We start from the raw sequence: 18,661 nt of genomic DNA on the forward strand, positions 1-18,661 counted from the left end.
ATTCTCTCCCTTATTCTCTCCTCTTTTATTTTTAGAATTTATGTATACACAGCATTGAATATTCTATGCCTCATGTTTCTTAATGAATCTTTCATATTTTTTATTTCTTCATTTCTCCATGCTGCATTCTGCATGATTTTCCCAGGTGTATCACCTCCCTTATTACCTCCCTCCTTAGTTGGTGTCTTTTTTGTTCCTTTTCAAAGCAACCTTTTATTCCCACAGAGTTATAACCTAGTCCTTTCTACTCATTCACTGTATTTATCTAATAGTCCATTTTAGATTTTCCTTTCTTCAGTTGTGGGGATACAAATTATTGTCTATTTTTATCTGCTTAATCTTCCTCATCATGTTCCATTTCCTTTTGTGTTTCATAGCTTTTCTTTGTGAGTTCCTCTTCTGCAGGAGTTTTGATAGTTGTTGTTTGTATGTACATTTTTGAGGAGGGGATTCCATGTGTCCTGGCTTCTCATGGACTGGGTGGCATTTTGAGGTCTGTGGCTTCGTGTAGGGAGACCGAATGCTAGCTTTCACCTCATGTGGTCCCAAGTTCATTTTTTTTTTCTCCTCATACGCTTTATGGCCCAAACCCCTGTGTTCTAAAGTCTAAATCTAAAGTCCATTTGAAGTGTATCAATTCCTGCCTCTTGGTCAGGAATCAAATGCCTTCTTTGTTTCTATAGCTGGGGCATTCCATTTCTTAGTTTCAAGCTTGGCTTTGTAATGCTTTCTTTGTTGTATTTGCATGCATCATTTAAATGTGTTAGTAATGTCATTTTGGTTCATCATATCCTTTTTTCTCCCCTTTATTTGTTTTATTGTCAATAACTTCTACTTTCTGCCTTTAGCTTTTATTATTAGTTACTAAAACAACTTTATGCTAACATCAGAGGCTTATAAAAAATAGAAAAATTTCCCCATAATCCCATATTGAGACAAAATGATCTATTTTTATTCTCTAGATATCCTTCAAATCTTTATTCATAGGGTGCTGTTGTTACAATCATGCCATATATTTAATTTTGTGTTATAATTCTCTTCTGGTTTACATTTTGCCCCTATTTCTTTGTAATCTTCAAATTACCATTTTAATGGCTCTATGATAGCCTCTTGAATTGGTGTACTCTATCATACTTACAGAGTTTGTTTTCTGTTTTTCCTTGTTTATACAAATTTCCCCAGAATATTTTTGCATTTGTAGTGTTTGCATTATTTTCTGCGGCTAAAATCTCAGAAGAGAGGATGTTAAATTAAAAATTCTTAACCATGCGTTGCCAATTTGACCTTTGAATGGCTTTTCTCATTTTACAGTGACATTAGGAATAAATTCACATACCGACATAAATTTAATACCTACTGTGTGGGAAGTTCTGTGCATTTTGAGTGGCATAGTGACAAATAGGACCTGCTTCAAGTTTCAAGGAATTTACAGTGAAATCAAGGATATAGATATACTATCAACTTTTATAATATTAGGATAAATGGAGCAAGTGGTACAGTCAAAATCTAATCAAAGAAGGAATTTTATAGAAGAACTTGTATTTCAGCCAGGGATAGAGGAAGGGGTGGAGTTTCCCCGTACAAAGGGAGGCTGGATAATATTCCAGGCTGAGAGAACTTAACGGACAAACAGCAAGAGGTATGAAAAAGTCTACAGTGCATTTGGAAACTATTGAAATCGATGGTGTGGCTGGAACAATGGGTGAGAGAAAGGAGCTTGTAGGAGACTTGAAGTACTTTGCCGAAGGATTTTGGTTATAATCAGCCAGAATTTTCATTTCTGCCACTAATTGCAAATGCTGGTTTGAGAAAAGCATGCACTGTAGATTCATGGTAGCTTGTGGTTGGCAGAACCCACCAGTCTCCTATTTTATAGATGAAAACAATTTCTACGGAAATTAAGAAAATTTTCCAAGTTTACACTAGGAGTGTATCTGAAGGCACACTTACTCCCTTTTTCAAGAAAAATTTGTTTAGCATCTGTTTGTAACTCAGTAGTAAGTGCTTGGAGGATAGAAAGTAAATACAGTATAGGGTCAACTTCTGTAGCCAGCTGGGGGAAAAACAAATCAATATTTGTAAAATGGCAGGATAAGACAATGATAGAAATGAGTAAAGGGTATTTTGAGAACACAGAAGAGGGGAAGCTATTTCAGCTTGGCAAGAAGGATGAAGAGTGGAAGATGGTGGCTCTATTAAATCATAAAGGATGGATAGGAAGAAGCTTGCCAGGTATACCTCACCCATGGTGAGGGAAGGGAGTTTCAGCCTGAGCAAAGGCACGGGGTAGGAATCAGCATGGTGGATGTGGGAATCAGAGCAGCTTCGCATTGTGGAAGCATCACATGTGAGGCAGAGAGTGGCAGGATATAAAACCAGGGCTAGATGGTGTTTGCTATGGTAAGTAGTATGGGCTTGATTTTTTTAGGGCTGCTGAGGATCTTAAAATATTTAAGAGGGAAACTTGGCAGGACTTTCTGATTGACTGGATGTGGGAGTAAGGATGTGAGGGAGAGAAGAGCAAAATATGATTCTCTGGTAGACTTCTTTCTTCTCTAGTTAGTGAGTTCATCAAGATTTAAGATGGTAGTGGTTTTGTTTCAGCAGAAGCCGTGCAGTGTGGTGTCATGTGGCAGTGGAAAAACCATCATGGGGCGTATGGAGACTCAAATGTTCCTGAAATGCCTGAGAGGACATCCAGGGACATTTGGAGGTCACTGCCAGAGGCCATGCACATTGTCCAGTTTTCAGTGGTTCCTCTTCGTTGCTAAGAAGCTTGAACATATACAGAATGCATTTAATAATGTTCAGAAAACCTTCTTAAGTGGACAATCTCAAATTACAACAGACAAAGCAGAATCAGATTTTTTTTGGATGGTATACCTCATTAGTACAGAATAATTACAACATTAGGTGATAATAATAGCAACTGATATTTATGGAGTACTCACTGTTTTCCATGTAGGATGTTAAATGCTTTACATTCGTGATCTGACTTAATCCTTACCATAATCCCTACTCAAGGAAACAAAGGCACAGAGCACGTAATTACTTGCACAAGGTCACTAACTCCAATGCAAACCCTGAGGCATGCCAACTCCAAAGCCCTCATTTATAAACTCCAGGCCATATTGCCTCCCCATGAAGCTGATACGCAGGCAAGTGTGGTGCCACTTTGAGATTCTCTGGGTTCAGCTGTCAAACAATGACATCATTAAATTATCCATGTAAAATAAGAAGTTGAGTCCTCTATATCCGCTGTGTTTGAGGAGTGGCAGGATGTGGGATGAAAGAAAGAAACTGGATTGCCTCTGAAGCCCTCTGAATTTGTAATAGAACTACAGCCTCCTCAAACCAAAATTATAAAATAACCTACATCACTGTTTTTCTTCTGAAAGAATTTTCTTACTAAATACGTTAATGTGAGAAGACAAAACCAAACCACCAAAGATAATATTTGAATATTGATAATATTCAAACCTCATTTGAAATCAAACCACTAGAACCGGAAAAGAAAATGAAATGTGACTATTTAATTCCTCAGCAGAGATATATGTATGAAAACATAATTTCTATCACTGGTGATAGGAGAATTTGATATTGAGGACTTCATGAGTTGGGAACAGCGATTTCTTAAATGAAGGTGATAAAAGCCTGTATAAATAATACAGTCATGTATTGCTTAATGATGGTGATATGTCTGAGAAATGCATTGTTAGCTGATTTCATCACTGTGGGTACATGAAAGACTGCACTTACACAAGCTTAGCTAGTATAGCCCACTATATAGCTAGGGTACATGGTATGGCCTGTTGCTCCTAGGCTGTAAACCTGTACATGTTACTGTATTGAATACTGTAAAAAACTTTAACACAGTGGTATTTTTGTGTCTAAACCTAGAAAATGTACAGTAAAAATATGATATTATAATTTTATGGGACCGCCATCATATATGTGGTCCGTCATTATGAGGCTCATGACTGTCTAAGATAAAACTGTAGGCCTCATACCAAATAGAGAAGATTGGCAATATCTATATGTATATGGGTGTGGATTGTATAATTAATTTCTACTTAGTATCCTTTGCTTCTTAGAAACTTTAAGTTCCCTCAATTTAAAAAAATCCTTCTTGATTTCTTTTGCTTTTTAAAGATATTTTGATGTAAAAGAGCTTTTGTTTTTATTTTCTTTGCCTGGTTCTCCACTCAAAAATTTAATGCCTGTGTGACTTAGAATTCTCATAAGATTTAGCTTTCTGTCTTTTTACAGATATGAAGTGGCATAGTAGGATTTGGGGTCCATTTTCCCTCAGCTTCCTATTTCTTGCCAGTAGCTTCATTGCAAAACCACTCTACCATCTGCCCTGCTTCCTTTTTCTGTTTCCACCCCCAGTTCCCTCATTTTCTAATTACTCCCAACAGGAGTGACTCAAACATATATTGGAAGCAAGATTCCCACAGTTGCCAAATAGGAGCAGGGAAGTGCCACGTACTAGGTTTTCACAAAAGAAGTCATTATGTATCTGGATTTTTATCTGCCAGAGAAGAAGAGGAATGCTTGAGGAAGTCAAGTCTCAGGGCAAAAAAGTAACATAATAAACAAATTAGAGAATGACACTTTCACATTACCATTTCTGTTACATCTTGTGGTAGTCTTTCAGGCTGTTCACAAGTATATGGCTCCCTTCCTTTTTTGGGCTATAGTACAGTATCGTTCCGTGCTAGTATAGTTCGGTCCAGGCTCTTCTGCACTCCACTGAACTCAGATATGGCCATATGACTTGACTTGTTTTAGCCAGTTAAATGTGAGTGGCAGTGACAGGTGTCACTTCTAAGAAGAAGCTTTAAAAGCCAATGGCTTTAAGAGCATACTTTGATGTCTTATTTTTGACAGTAGTTGCTCTATCAACTTGAGTCTTTAAGTGACAGTGTGAACAGAGCACCCTCCCCATACCAGCTGACTCATAATGGCCAGGTGACATGGGCAAGAAAGAAGCCTTTGTTGTTTTAAGTCACTGAGATTTGGGGAGTAATGTTATGGTGGCAGAATCTAGTCTGTCCTGACTAATACACTGAAAGTTTTAGCATGTATAATCTCATGTAGTTAAGAGATTCAAATCATAATTCCTCCGATACATGGATCAAAGATAATAGAAGACAAACATTTAAAGTGTTTTTAAAGCATTCACTCAAAAAGAATGTATTTTGTTTGCATCCATATAGTAGCATCTAACCTATCGCACAATAGTTTTGTGTTATATAATAGATCTGCCACTGCTTCAGAGCCTCTGTGAGGGCAGAGATAAGGTCTCGTTCTTTTTTAATCCTGGTACCTGGCACTAGGTGTGGCATTTAGTGGGTACTTAATACTATTAGATTAGTGAAGAGGACTGAAAACTGCCTGGCACATGATTGGTACTGAATAAATATTTGTACAGATATTAATGTTGTTAATATCTGTACCAAATATTCAGCACCTGTCATTAAAATTCATTCATCACCTATCATAAAATTAATTAGCATTGGAAATTCTCTTTGTACAATCACAAATAATTGTACAAAGTGCATTTTCAACATTTCATCCCCTTGGTAGCTACTGGGCTAATTTTTCAGGCACAAAGAAGCAGTTTAATGTGGACCCTCAAGTTGTATTTTTTCCTGCCACCAGGGCCTTTAAAGCCTTACTTAAGGAAGTACCATTATTTCAACTTTGGCAGGAGGGATGATACATTTGCACGTAAACTGGTTTGGAGTTTGATGCTGAGCTTGCATCGTGACCACCTTTCCACTGGACATTATAATTAGGGGGAAATTCTGATGCTAAAGCTTGGCCAGTGTATAGTTATTAATTCAAAGTTGATTATCTCACCAGGATTGTGAAGAGTTTCATTTGGTTTTAAAACTGCCTAATACATGTTATTGTGAGGTGTTGGGAAATTATCAGTGTGGCTGCTTTGTGTGCTCTCCTTGGTCCAGTGAAAGTTCCACCTTACTCCTTGGCCCCTGCCCGCTCCTATTTTATCTGTTTCTTCCCAGGAAGGATTTCAGGCATCTGGGAACATACATGTACACAAGGTTGTCGTCATCAGGTCCCTGCTTGCCTACTTCCTTCTTCCTAAATTTAGATTCTCTAAATGGAGCTTACTTTCCTATGTCTCTGTCCTGTCTAAGCAGTTTCTCCATTACCCAAAATGCAATTCCCCAGGTTCATTAATTCATTCTCAAATATTTCTTAAGAGCCTCCTCCATACCAGGCATTGTTCAAAGCCTTGTGCGTACAGCTTTCCTGGAACTTCTATTTCATTGGAAGAGACAGATGATAAATAAAAAAGTAAATACAGTCATGCATCACTTAACGATGAGAATATTTTCTGAGAAATGCATTGTTAAGTGATTTTATCATTGTATGACTATCACAGTGTGTCCAGAGTTCGTTCCTTCTGGTGCATTTGTGTTCTTGCTGACTTCAAGAATGGAGCCGCGGACCTTCGCGGTGAGTGTTACAGCTCTTAAAGATGGCACAGAACCAAAGAGTGAGCGACAGCAAGATTTATTGTGAAGAGCGAAAGAACAAAGCTTCCACAGCATGGAAGGGGACCCAAGCGAGTTGTCACTGCTGGCTTGGGTGGCCAGCTTTTATTCCCTTATTTATCCCCACCCATGTCCTGCTGATTGGTCCATTTTAGAGAGCACTGATTGGTTGATTTTGCAGAGCATTGATTGGCCCATTTTACAAACCTCTAGCTAGCTACAGAGCACTGATTGGTGCATTTTACAAAGCTCTTGTAAGACAGGAAAGTTCTCCAAGTCCCCATTTGACCAGGATGTCCAGCTGGCTTCACCTCTCAACAGTGTGTACTTAAACCTAGATGGTATAGCCTACTATGCACCTTGGGTATGTGATATGGTCTATTGCTCCTAGGCTGCAAACCTGTACAGCATGTTACTGTACTGAATAGTGTAGGCAATTGTAACACAGCAATAAGTATTTGTGTATCTAAACATATCTAAACATAGAAAAGGTACAGTAAAAATACAGTATAAAAGATAAAAAAATGGTACACTTGTATAGGACATTTACCATGAATGAAGCTTGCAGAACTGGAAATTGCTCTTGATGAATCAGTTTGTGAGTAATAAATGAATATGAAGGCCTAGGACATTACCATATACTACTGTAGACTTTATAAACATTCTACATTTAGTCTACACTAAGGTTAAATTTTTTTGTTTCTTCACTGTTAAATTAACCTTAGCTTACTCTTTTTGCTGTATAAACTTATTTTAAAAATGTTTTTGACTCTTTTGTAATAATATTTCACTTAAACACACATTGCACAGGTGTACAAAAGTATTTCCTTTCATTACATTCTTATTCTATAAGTTTTTTTCTATTTTGAATTTTTATTCTTTAAACTTTCTTTGTTAAGAACTAAGATACAAACTCACACATTAGCATAGGCCTACACAGGGTCAGAAACATTAGTATCACTGTCTTCCATCTCCACATCTTGTCCCACTGGAAGGTCTTCAGGGGCAATAACATGCATGGAGCTGTCATCCATGATAACAATGCCTTCTGGAATACTTCTTGAAGGATCTGCCTGAAGCTGCTTTCTAGTTAACTTTTAAATTTAATTTAATTTTAATTTTTAAATTTGTATTCTTTTAGAGACAGGGGGTCTCATTATGTTGCCCAGGCTGGCCTCAAACACCTGGGCTCAAGCGATCCTCTCACCTCAGCCTCTGGAGTAGCAGCTAGAACTATAGGCATGTGCCACTGCACCCAGTTAAATTTTTAAATAAATAGAAGGAGTATACTCTAAAATAACAATAAAACGTGTAGTACAGTAAATACATAAACCAGTAACATAGTTTTTTATTATCCTTATTATTATTATTTGAGACGGATTTTGCTTTGTTGCCCAGGCTGGAGTGCAGTGGTGCAATCTCGGCTCACTGCAATCTCCGCCTCCCAGGTTCAAGTGATTCTCTTGCCTCAGCCTCCTAAGTAGCTGGGATTACAGGCGCCTGCCACCATGCCCAGCTAATTTTTATATTTTTAGTAGAGATGGGATTTCGCCATGTTGACCAGGCTGGTCTCAAACTCCTGACCTCAGGTGATTTGCCCACCTCAGCCTCCCAAAGTGCTGGGATTACAGGCGTGAGCCACTGTGCCTGGCCTTTATTATCATTATTAAGTATTATATACTGGACATAATTGTATGTGCTACACTTTTATGCAACTGGCAGCACAGTAGGTTTGTTCACATCAGTATCACTGCAAACATGTGAGTAATGCATTGCCCTATGACATTATAATGGCTATGACATCACTAGGTAATAGGAATTTTCCGCTTCGGTATAATCTCATGGGATCACCATCATATATGTTGCCCATCATTGACTGAAACGTCATTATGCAGTGCATGACTGTATACGGTAAGTCAGGCAGCTGTAAGTGCTACAGTGAATAATAAAGAGGGAAGAGGTATTATGTTTGTGGAAGTAGGGTGGGACAGTGTTACTAATCATTTCAGGACAGGAAAAGCCTAACTGATAAGGTGTTAGGTAAACAGAGCTGAAACCTTAAGGAAGTGATGAAGAAAGCCATGAGCACATGGGGTGAAGAGGAGCTAGAAAGGTTCCCAACAGAGGGGACAGCAGGAGCTGAGGCAGGAGCATGCTTGGCAACTTCAAAGAAGGGGAAGCAGGCCAGAGTAACTGGGGATCAGAGCAGGGTGGGCTGAAGTGGATTATACAGATCTTGTAGGGCTTTTTGGTCAGTGTAATTTAGTCTTTAGCCTGAGTAAAGTGGGAAGCTGTTGTGAGTTTTTGAGCAGAGGGTGCCTTAAGAGGATCTGGCTGATATGGTAAGAACTGGTCACCAGAACAGAAAACGGGTGACCAGTTAGACATCTGTTAGATAATAATTCAGGCATGAAACGAAGGCATTGACTTTCAATACTCAGCTCAAGTGTTAACTCTAACTAGGAAGCCTCTCCTAACTCCCCTAGGCTGAGTTGAGTTTACCTCTTTTGAGTTTCTGTAACAATCTTACTCTTAAAATGAAGGCTTTCGGCTGAGTTCACTTATATCTGGAAGCTGACTATATAGTTGAGAGGTCTCCGAATTAGTTTACAATTAGAATAAAGTTTATTTATAGCTAAGTAAAAGGGCTAACTTAGTATATTATGTATTATATATTCATTATGTACAAATATACGTGCATTATATTATTAAAACTTAACAATAATTGCAGCAATTACTTAAAACTTTGCCCATTAAAAAGATTTTTGGGACAGGACTATTTTGATAAGGTTTAAAATTGCCAGAAATGGTAATAATAAAAAGCAGAGTGACTCATGATGGGTTTTATTATTGTTTTCAAATTCTTTATAAAGTACCCTGTAATGCCTATACCCACAGTGGACTGATCTCACTGCCTTGTCTTGACATATCACTGATGGTAAGATCTTTTATTCAAAGTGCCTTGAGCAAAAGAAAATTCCTTTAGGCACGGTTTGATCCAGGGAGCTCGAACAGTGTCATCAGAGCTCCTCCAAATTATTCCAATCTGTTTTCCATCTGTTTTCCTCTGGGTTGGCTTCCTTCTACAGCAGGCTGTCCACTTTTAGTTGCAAGATGACTGACAGTGACTCCAGCCATCCAAATGCCTTTCTCCAGGTCACTGCAGCAGAAGTCCCAAAATATGACTCTAACGATGTCGTATGCCCGTACTTGAACCAATCACAGTGGCCCCAGGAATGCAATATTCTAATTGGCCTTTGAAAGTCAATATTCTAATTCTGACAGGCTTGGGTCACTTGCCCCCATTTGGAGCTGGGTATGGGGTAGGTCCATTTTACACGAATTACATGGAAGTAGAGGAGGGAAGGCAGGCCCCCAAGAAAAATTAAGATTGCTGTTAGCAGAAAAAGAGGAGATAGATACGGGATATTCAAGCTACATCCATGTACTACAAGCAGTTATTTCTGATTCCTATCCAGAATTCTGTCCTAAAAGTGTTCCCACTTGGTAAATCAGGTACATAGATATGAAGTTCTCACCCCCGCATTGATTGCCACTGTAGCTTCCTCTTCCTTTCGTAGGATTCTCAGCAGGAATCCCCTCTTCAGCCTCTCACTCACACACCCACACACAGACACCTTTCATCATAAGCCCTGCTTTTGCCTCAAGGAGCTTTCATATTGTGTGCGTTCAGTAAAGCAAAAAATAATTCCTCACAAAATCGGCATTTTTTATTATACTTTAAGTTCTCAGATACATGTGCAGAACGTGCAGGTTTGTTACATAGATATACATGTGCCATGGTGGTTTGCTGCACCCATCAACCCGTCATCTAAATTAGGTATTTCTCCTAATGCTATCCCTCCCCTAACCCCCGACACCCTGACAGGCCCCAGTGTGTGATGTTCCCCTCCTTGTGTCCATGTGTCCTCATTGTTCAACTCCCACTTATGAGTGAGAACATGCAGTGTTTGGTTTTCTGTTCCTGTGTTAGTTTGCTGAGAATGGTTTCTAGCTTCATCCATGGTGTATATGTGCCACATTTTCTTTATCCAGGCTATCATTGATGGGCATTTGGGTTAGTTCCAAGTCTTTGCTATCGTGAATAGTGCTGCAATAAACATATGTGTGCATGTGTCTTTATAGTAGAATGATTTATAATCCTTTAGGTACATACCCAGTAATGGGATTGCTGGGTCAAATGGTATTTCTGATTCTAGATCCTTGAGGAATCGCCACACTGTCTTCCACAATGGTTGAACTAATTTACACTCCTGCCAACAGTATAAAAGTGTTTATATTTCTCCGAAAAGCAATGACAACAAAAGCCAAAATTGACAAATGGGATCTAATTAAACCAAAGAACTTCTGCACAGCTAAAGAAACTATCATCAGAGTGAGCAGGCAACCTACAGAATGGAAGAAAATTTTTGCAATCTATCCATCTGACAAAGGGCTAATATCCATAATCTACAAGAAACTTAAACAAATTTATCAGAAAAAAACAACCCCATCAAAAAGTGGACGAAGGATATGAACAGACACATCTCAAAAGGACATTTATGTGGCCAACAAACATATGAAAAAAAGCTCATCATCACTGGTCATTAGAGAAATGCAAATCAAAACCACAATGAGATATCATCTCACGCCAGTTAGAATGGTGATCATTAAAAAGTCAGGAAACAAAATTCGCATTTTATTTTACCCTGTTGATGCTGTATAAATCCGGGTCTCAGCAGGAAACAGATGGAACACTCAAATTAGGATAATTCAAGAAGAGTATAATAAAGGGACTATTTGCAAAGGTGTGGGTATCGTGTGAGAAAAGCACAGGGACATTACAGCGCTGTGGGACTAGTAAATGAAGCTCTGTTTATCTCCCCCAGGTCTGAAAAAGGTTGGGGGAGGAGATAGCCATTGCCAGAGCTACCAGACTTGGTGGGGAGACACAGCCAGCTGTGGATGATTTCATAGGAAAGCCACTGGGGTAGTAATACTCTGACATCTCTCTCCCTTATCTTTCCTGTCTTCTACAAGTGCCTTTCATTGGCAGAAGCCACACAGCAGGGGAGCCCATTGACAGAGTCCATTCCAGTCAGCCTCTAGAGTGGAGGGCAGGGTTGACAAGAGAGGAGAGAAGATACGGAGGGGAAGTGGATGTTATCCAGAAGAGTCCATCTCTTTGTCCTCTCAGTATATGTGCTTATCTTTAAGTGAAAAGTTCCTGTTCCCTTCACAGAGGACACAGGAAGTCTCATCGCTATGGCTGTATGTTGGATAATTTTACTTTAATCATACTGCCTCTTCAAACCAGTGGCAGGGGAATAAAGGAATAATGGAAGGCATAGCACCTGCAGTTCTTGATTCTGAAGCATAAGGCATCTACTCTCACCATGACTCCACGTTCCCCTTACCTTCTCCAGCTCCTCAGCTAGATGTGGCTGGATGGCGGTGACCCAAACCTTCGTTCTGCAGAATCTCAATGCCACCCCCGCCCCCACCTTTTTGGATAGCTTCAGTGTTATTTGGTCCAAGCGTGGTCCTCAATGTTGTATCAGCAACCCAGCTGCTCCCTGGTAGTTGGGCTTACTCTGTAAGTCCTTTTCTCTGTGTTAGTTCAGTAGTATGATGAATCCAAACTACCTAGGGGCTGTCTTTGCTTCCAACTTAATGGAATTGTGGCTGTGTTTCCTGATAGAAGCATTTCTACATTAAACATGAGGACTTCCAAGGTCATGTGGTCAAGCTCAAGGTCATAGAGATGAGAAGCAAAAATTCTGTAAGTGGATAGTTAGTGATTAGGGTTAGAGTTAGAATAAGAACACTGATACCTCTCCTTGTTCCTGGTCCTGTGCATTCTGGCTGAGGAGGAGATACGTTATACAAAATACTGTTTATGTAAAATGCTTTTTGAATGCATATACTAAATTCTGTGGGACAGTAGCCCAACTTTGTAGAAGTTGTCTCCTCTCCTAGCTCCCACTGTAATTGAGCCTTTGCTCTAGACACTAACAAGACAGAGAGGCCTGATACAGTAAAGGTGTACTGTTATCCGCAGTAAGCAAATGGATCCCGATTTTCTTTACTGATGGGGCTGGAGGTGGGAGGTGAGGGCATGAGTACATTAGTCTGGTCAGTAGCTACATACCAGGCACCACACTCTGTGTTGATTGCTGCAATAAAAATATCACGTCTGGAGCCATAGTTGTGATTGGCAATATCACTTGGTTCAGTTTATGACTCTTGCTTAACGGTCTTCATGTCTTCAGACCATCTTGTGTCAGTCAAGGTTCTCCAGAGAACCAGAATCAGTATATTGCCCAGATGAGCATTAAGCAAACTGGAGACCCAGGAGAACCACCAGTGGTATATTTTCAGTTCATGTCCAAAGGCCTGAGCAGTAGGCGAGCCAATGGAATAAGGTCTAGCCTGAGTCTGAGTCCAAAGGCAGGAGAAAACTGATGCCCCAGCTCAAAGACAGTCAGGTGTAGAGAGTTAGTTCTTCATTATTCAGTCCCTTTGGTCTATTCAGTGTTTCAGTGGGTTAAATAAGGCCTGTAGAGGACAAACTGCTTTACTCGGTCTACCCATTCCAATGTTAGTCTCATCCAGAAAAACTCTCTCTCTGTCACACACACACACACATACACACACACACACACACACACACACACACACTCAGAATGACGTTTAACCAAATATATGGACACCCCATGGCCCAGTCAGGTTGACACATAAAATTAACCAGCACACATCTGTCTGACTGTTGCTGAATTAAATGAAGATAAGATAGGAATTATGCCTACATTCTTTGAGTCCTGGATAGTAGCACCAAGCTCTGCAATTCCTCCAGGTGTGTGGCTTTGTTCTTAGTTTATTCTACAGGGAGGGGCAGTTTTAGGAGTGTCGTTTTGCACTCTTTCATTGCCCTCATGCAATGAATCAGTAAACCGATGTAGTGTTTTGCCAGTTGATAAATATATCTGCTTCTACTATACAATATGGTACTGGGGAAATAACATCAGGATGGATCTCTGGTGCCGTTGGACCCACTCTGAGATGGACTCAGGCCAAGACTCTGTCACCTGTCTCCACAAGCCTCCCATTTGAATGGTGTACCATAGCAATATTTCAGAGAGCAACTTAAGTCTAGACCCACAGCTAACCTGGGGAAAGCCTGAGCCTTTCTTTCTTCAGTGCATAGTCACCCTGGAAACAGCCATAGGATGCTGTGTGGGAGGCTTGAAGGGCGAGTCACAGCATGCACCTGAGGCAGCATTGTTGGGTCTCTCTCAAAGACACCCAGCCACTTTCTCTATTGAGAGGCTCTAGGTCAGTGGAACTTGGTGAGAGGCTAAAATCCTTACTATGGTGACTGCATTAGGTCCCAGCCCACGAGAGTAGAATTTTGTCTCTTCTATATGCCAAGTAGCACCTTAGTAGGTGGTCCATCTATTTCTGTTTCTATTTCTGAGATTATTTAGTCACCACCACAGATCCCTGTGGAATAAGATTTTGATTACCACTCATCCCTGTGGTTTGTTTCATTTACCTTATTTCTGATAGTTAAATGCCGCCAACCAGTTGGTCTCCCTCACTTTTGGGTTCCTTTATCTCCATTGATAACAAAGACACTGATTCCATTTCAGCCACCCCCATCCCATTTTCCAGGCTGCAGAAGAAAGCCACCACACCCAGGGCAGCCACCACAAGCTTTCCAAGAGTACTCCTCCTCCCCCTTGTGGGAGTTGTGGTTAGAGAATGGCTGTTGCTCATCCTAGGTCCACTTCACCACTCCCATTTCTGAGACTTCAGATTTCTTCCTCTCCAGCAGGGATCAGCTCAGGACCAGATCATAAATATTTTAGGCTTTGTGAGCCAAGAGGCAAAATTCAACAGGTATTCTTGCCAAAGGCTGATAGTTTTGTTTGTTTGTTTAACATTTAAAAATTGTAAAAACCATTCTTACCTTTCAGGCCATACAGAAACAGACAGCAGGCCAGATGTGGCCCACAGGCTGTAGTTTGCCAACCCCCTTCTCCACAGGATGCCACAGAAGTTCAGTTGAACCACATAAACACAGACTACCCTTGAATCCAGGCTTTCATTGTCCAATTAGGTAGATTACTGATGCCACTCCCTGGTACTCAACCTAAAACACTGAATCCTAAATCCCGGGTGAGTATATCCCATGAGTGAATTTAATGATATCAAGCCTTATGTTTTGTCCTCATTGATCCAATGCCTTTCAAAACTCGTACCTTCTCTCCTGGCTCCTGCCAATATAGACTGGTGTGAGGTTCTATAAATCTTATGAAAGATTTCTTATGTAAGGGATGTAGGCTGTCTCATATTTCTCCCTCTGAGCTGTGCTTGGACCTGAGTCTTAGATCAAGAGGCAGTGAGAGGTGATAGGAATGAGTCCTGAGGGAATGACCAGCAGGTTATTATGCATGGAAAAGCTGTTCTTCTTAGACAGGGAGGACAAATCTGTCCCCACGGGCAAGAAGATTTTGTGGGTTCGAAGTTTTCATATTTGTCCGTGTCTGCCCAAATGATCGCAATCCAGTTATCAGGGTCACATTCCCTTGATATGAGACCCCTGGTATGAGCTGATCATGTACTTGGTGCTGCAGCTCTGCAACTTTTGTTAGGCTCTGAGCTTTGTCCTCAGCCATATCTGCCGTGGGACTCTGGAAAATGAGGGGTTGCTGCAGTTATACCATCTGAATAGCTACAGGGACTTTCTGATTTTTTCTATGCATGCTCTCAATTGTACATTCAGAGATTTCAGTTTCTCATTTTCCTTTTGTACACCTTCTAAGGCTGTGAGAAGAAGCCAAGAGACTCAACAGTCTTTATAGTCACTGCTGTAACCATAGCAATTAAGTGCCTCTGCCACTGACCTCCCAGCATTTCCCCTTCCACCTGCATTTCATCTCCTGCCACTGCTAGAGACAACTTGAGTAACTGATGTCACCACTTGTCCTGGATTATTTGTTTTCTGTTTTTTCCTGGCAAAGTGGTTCTACCTGTGTTTCTCAACAACATGATCAATCTAATCCTGGAATCCCACTTCAGGATCTCAATAGAAAACAGAATGCTCAAATTGGGATAGTTGAGGAAAAATTCCTGAAGGGGTATAGAGGCCTAACCCAGTGATGAGGGGGAGCAGTTACTGGGACTTGGAGACAGGCATAACTGTGGAAAGGGTTGCTGGAAAGAAGCTGGGATCCTAAGTTAAGCAACACAGTCATCACTTTTGACATTTTCCTCTAATATTTTGTGCAGTTATGCAGCAAATTCTACTTCAAAGGTAAACCTTATTTAAAACCCCATAGCATCATATGACTCCTATTTTTAAAAGTCTGCAAAATAATTACATCCCTTTCTTTAGTTATCCTTATCATATTCTACAGCTGATGGAATTCAGTTAAGCAGCATTGGTTGTCTATTCAAAACTAAATTAATATAGTGAGGATTTATTTTAAGTTTTCATTATTTTTTTTTACATCATAGCCCTTGAAACATGACAGTTTGTCATTCCGTATATTTGCAGGATTTTTTTTAAGAAAACCATTCTGATTCTCTATTTTCTTACTTTCAAATACCATCACAGTGTAATTTATTTTAATCCCTTATCCTGTGGGTCACTTTTATCTGATGATTGCTTTCATTTAAATTTTAATTGGGGTTTGCAAACTCTTTTTATGGACTGGAGGACAATAAATAAACTTTTGTAGTATGGCAGGGTGATCTATAGTCCAGGAAATCAATATCTAGGCTTCTATATGCAGGAGCTGTTCAAGGCAGGAACTATTTTCTTATTTATTTTTGAAGTCACATTAGAGTTCCAAATGTATAATTATATAGGATTCCATAAGTTAATAGTATAGCCTTATTGGTTTTAAAGAAGTCTTCTTCACAATGATATTTTTTCAGGTATTATTGAGATGTGTCCTTATTTATCTGGAGAATAGATATACTTATTCTCTGCCTTCATTTCGTTATTGCTACCTAGTGGTAGGAGATGACAAAAAACCTCATCTAATAGGTGTCACTTATACCTCTTAACATCACTATTTCCAAATATTAATTGTTCCTTGGAAATCCTTTTACTAGGGCTGTTCTTGATGGTCTGTCTGCATTCATCACTTTGTGATTACTGAGTTTTCATATCACCTTAAATCTTTGATGAGCTGTTCCTCAAAGAAAGAAGGTCATTTATCATGTCTGTTTTACTGAAAGAAGGACAAGATGAGACAAAGAGGTATTACATAATTCAGTGTGCCTATGAAGCTTTCTAGGCCGTATTTCAAAATAGATAGCAGTTTCTTTAATCAAACTCTGTATAAGATAAATGAGATATTGTTTGGTAAGAACCCCCCACCCCACTTTGTGCCAAACTTGTTGGCACCCTGCAGTTTACAGCATGAAAGTCAGCTTCTCTGCACAGTGATTTTTAAGACTGCTAAAGGCAATCAGCTGTTCTTAGAGCTGTGCCCCAATGCACTTTATATGCCCTTCTGTTATAGCACTGAACACCTGGTGGTTTGTAACCTTTTACAAGTCTTTTTCCTTCTGTAGACTAAATGCCCTGACAGCAAGGACTGTTAATTATTCACCATTCTGCATACAGTCTGATTGGGTGGCTTACAAACAACAGAAATTTATCTCTTGCAGTTTTGGAGGCTGGGAGGTCCAATATCCAAGCACTGACAGATTTGGTGTCTGGTGAGGGCCAGCTTCCTGGTTTATACATAGCCATCTTCTCACTGCATTCTCACATGGTGCAAAGGATGAGGGAGCTCTCCGGAGTCTCTTTTATAAGAGCACTAATTCCATTCTTGGTTTGGGGCGGGGGCTCTGCACTCATGACCTAATCACCTCCCAAAGGTCCTACCTCCTAATATCATCGCATTGAGGATTAAACTTTCAACATATGAATTTTGGAGGGTCATAAACATTTAGTTTATAAAAAAGGGCTGCTTGGTGTATCATGGCCACTGAATAAATTTTGAGTAGCAATCTTACCTGGTATGCCATTGCATTTATATATGATTGCCACTAATAACTCAAATTACTGAATTTATGATGTATCGATGATGCTGTTTTCCTAGTCTTAGTATTAGTAGCCAAATGGCCTTGGATTAACTTTCTCAATATTATTCATTCATTCATTCATTCAACATTTATTGAATACCTTACTAAATGGCAAGCTCTGAATTAAGCTTTGAGAATCCAAGAAGACTAAGACTTTGTTCCCACCTTTCCCTTCAGCTTCCCTTTCCTAAGACAGACATAATAAAACAATTGCATCACAACATGATAGATCCTGTCATAGTCAGAGTGGAAACAGAAGGAGATTGAGTGGGACAGGGGAGTTGAAAGATGCCCACCAGCCCCCAGGGAGAGTGAAAACGTGATCTCAAGATCAGCTTTATTTTCTGACCAATTCTCATATACCAAGTGTGGTCAGGAACATATATTTATGTGTCTAGGTAGCCAGTTGCATTTCATTTTATGAAGCTAAGTGATTATGATGATTAGCTATGGGATTAACATACATTTTCAGCTAAGCAAGTCATTAAAAACAAATGCAAGTACAATTATCTCCTCCTTTAGCTTCAGTAAAGTAACATGTTACAGTAAGAACCTTGTTCATTTGTATGATGCTAGGAAAAAGCCACACAAATGACCTGCTTTTTACTTTATATTTCAGCAGCTATAATTTTGTAAAAATGGAACATGTTGGCCATCTGAAAAGCACTTAGTTGTATAACTTCTACAAGTCATTGAAAGTAATTATCACATCATAATCCAATGTTTTCCTGAGGTTCCCATGGGAAGTAAAGTATATTCTATCCTGATGTGGTTTGGATGTATGTCCCTGTCCAAATCTCATGTAGAATTGTAATCCCAGTGTTGGAGGAGGGGCCTAGTGGGAGGTGATTTGATCATGGGGGCAGATTTCCTCCTTGCTGTTCTTGTGATAGTGAGTTCTCACGAGATCTGGTTGTTTAAAAGTGTGCAGCACCTCCCTCTTGTCTTTCTTCCTCCTTCTTTGGCCACGTAAGACCATGCCTGCTTCCCTTTTGCCTTCTGCCATGGTTTTAAGTTTCTTGAGG

General features: G+C 39.8%; 1 protein-coding gene across 6 annotated transcripts in view; it reads left to right on the forward strand.

Moving 5' to 3' along the window:
- ANO4 (anoctamin 4) overlaps positions 1 to 18,661 on the forward strand; it is a 337,100-nt gene that overhangs the window by 60,071 nt on the left and 258,368 nt on the right. For 2 of the 6 annotated variants that reach the window (XM_055096037.2, XM_055096040.1), the window contains exon 1: positions 8,338 to 8,441. The exons of 3 other annotated variants lie outside the window; for them this stretch is intronic. In XM_055096037.2, coding sequence (XP_054952012.1) covers positions 8,420 to 8,441 — 22 coding nt within the window. In that variant the 5' untranslated portion in view covers positions 8,338 to 8,419. Of the gene's footprint in view, positions 1 to 8,337; positions 8,442 to 18,661 lie in introns of those variants that run through there. One more of the 6 variants, XM_055096041.1, reaches the window with a different exon arrangement.

This window comes from Pan paniscus, chromosome 10 (assembly GCF_029289425.2).
Source record: "Pan paniscus chromosome 10, NHGRI_mPanPan1-v2.0_pri, whole genome shotgun sequence".
NCBI lineage: Eukaryota > Metazoa > Chordata > Mammalia > Primates > Hominidae > Pan > Pan paniscus.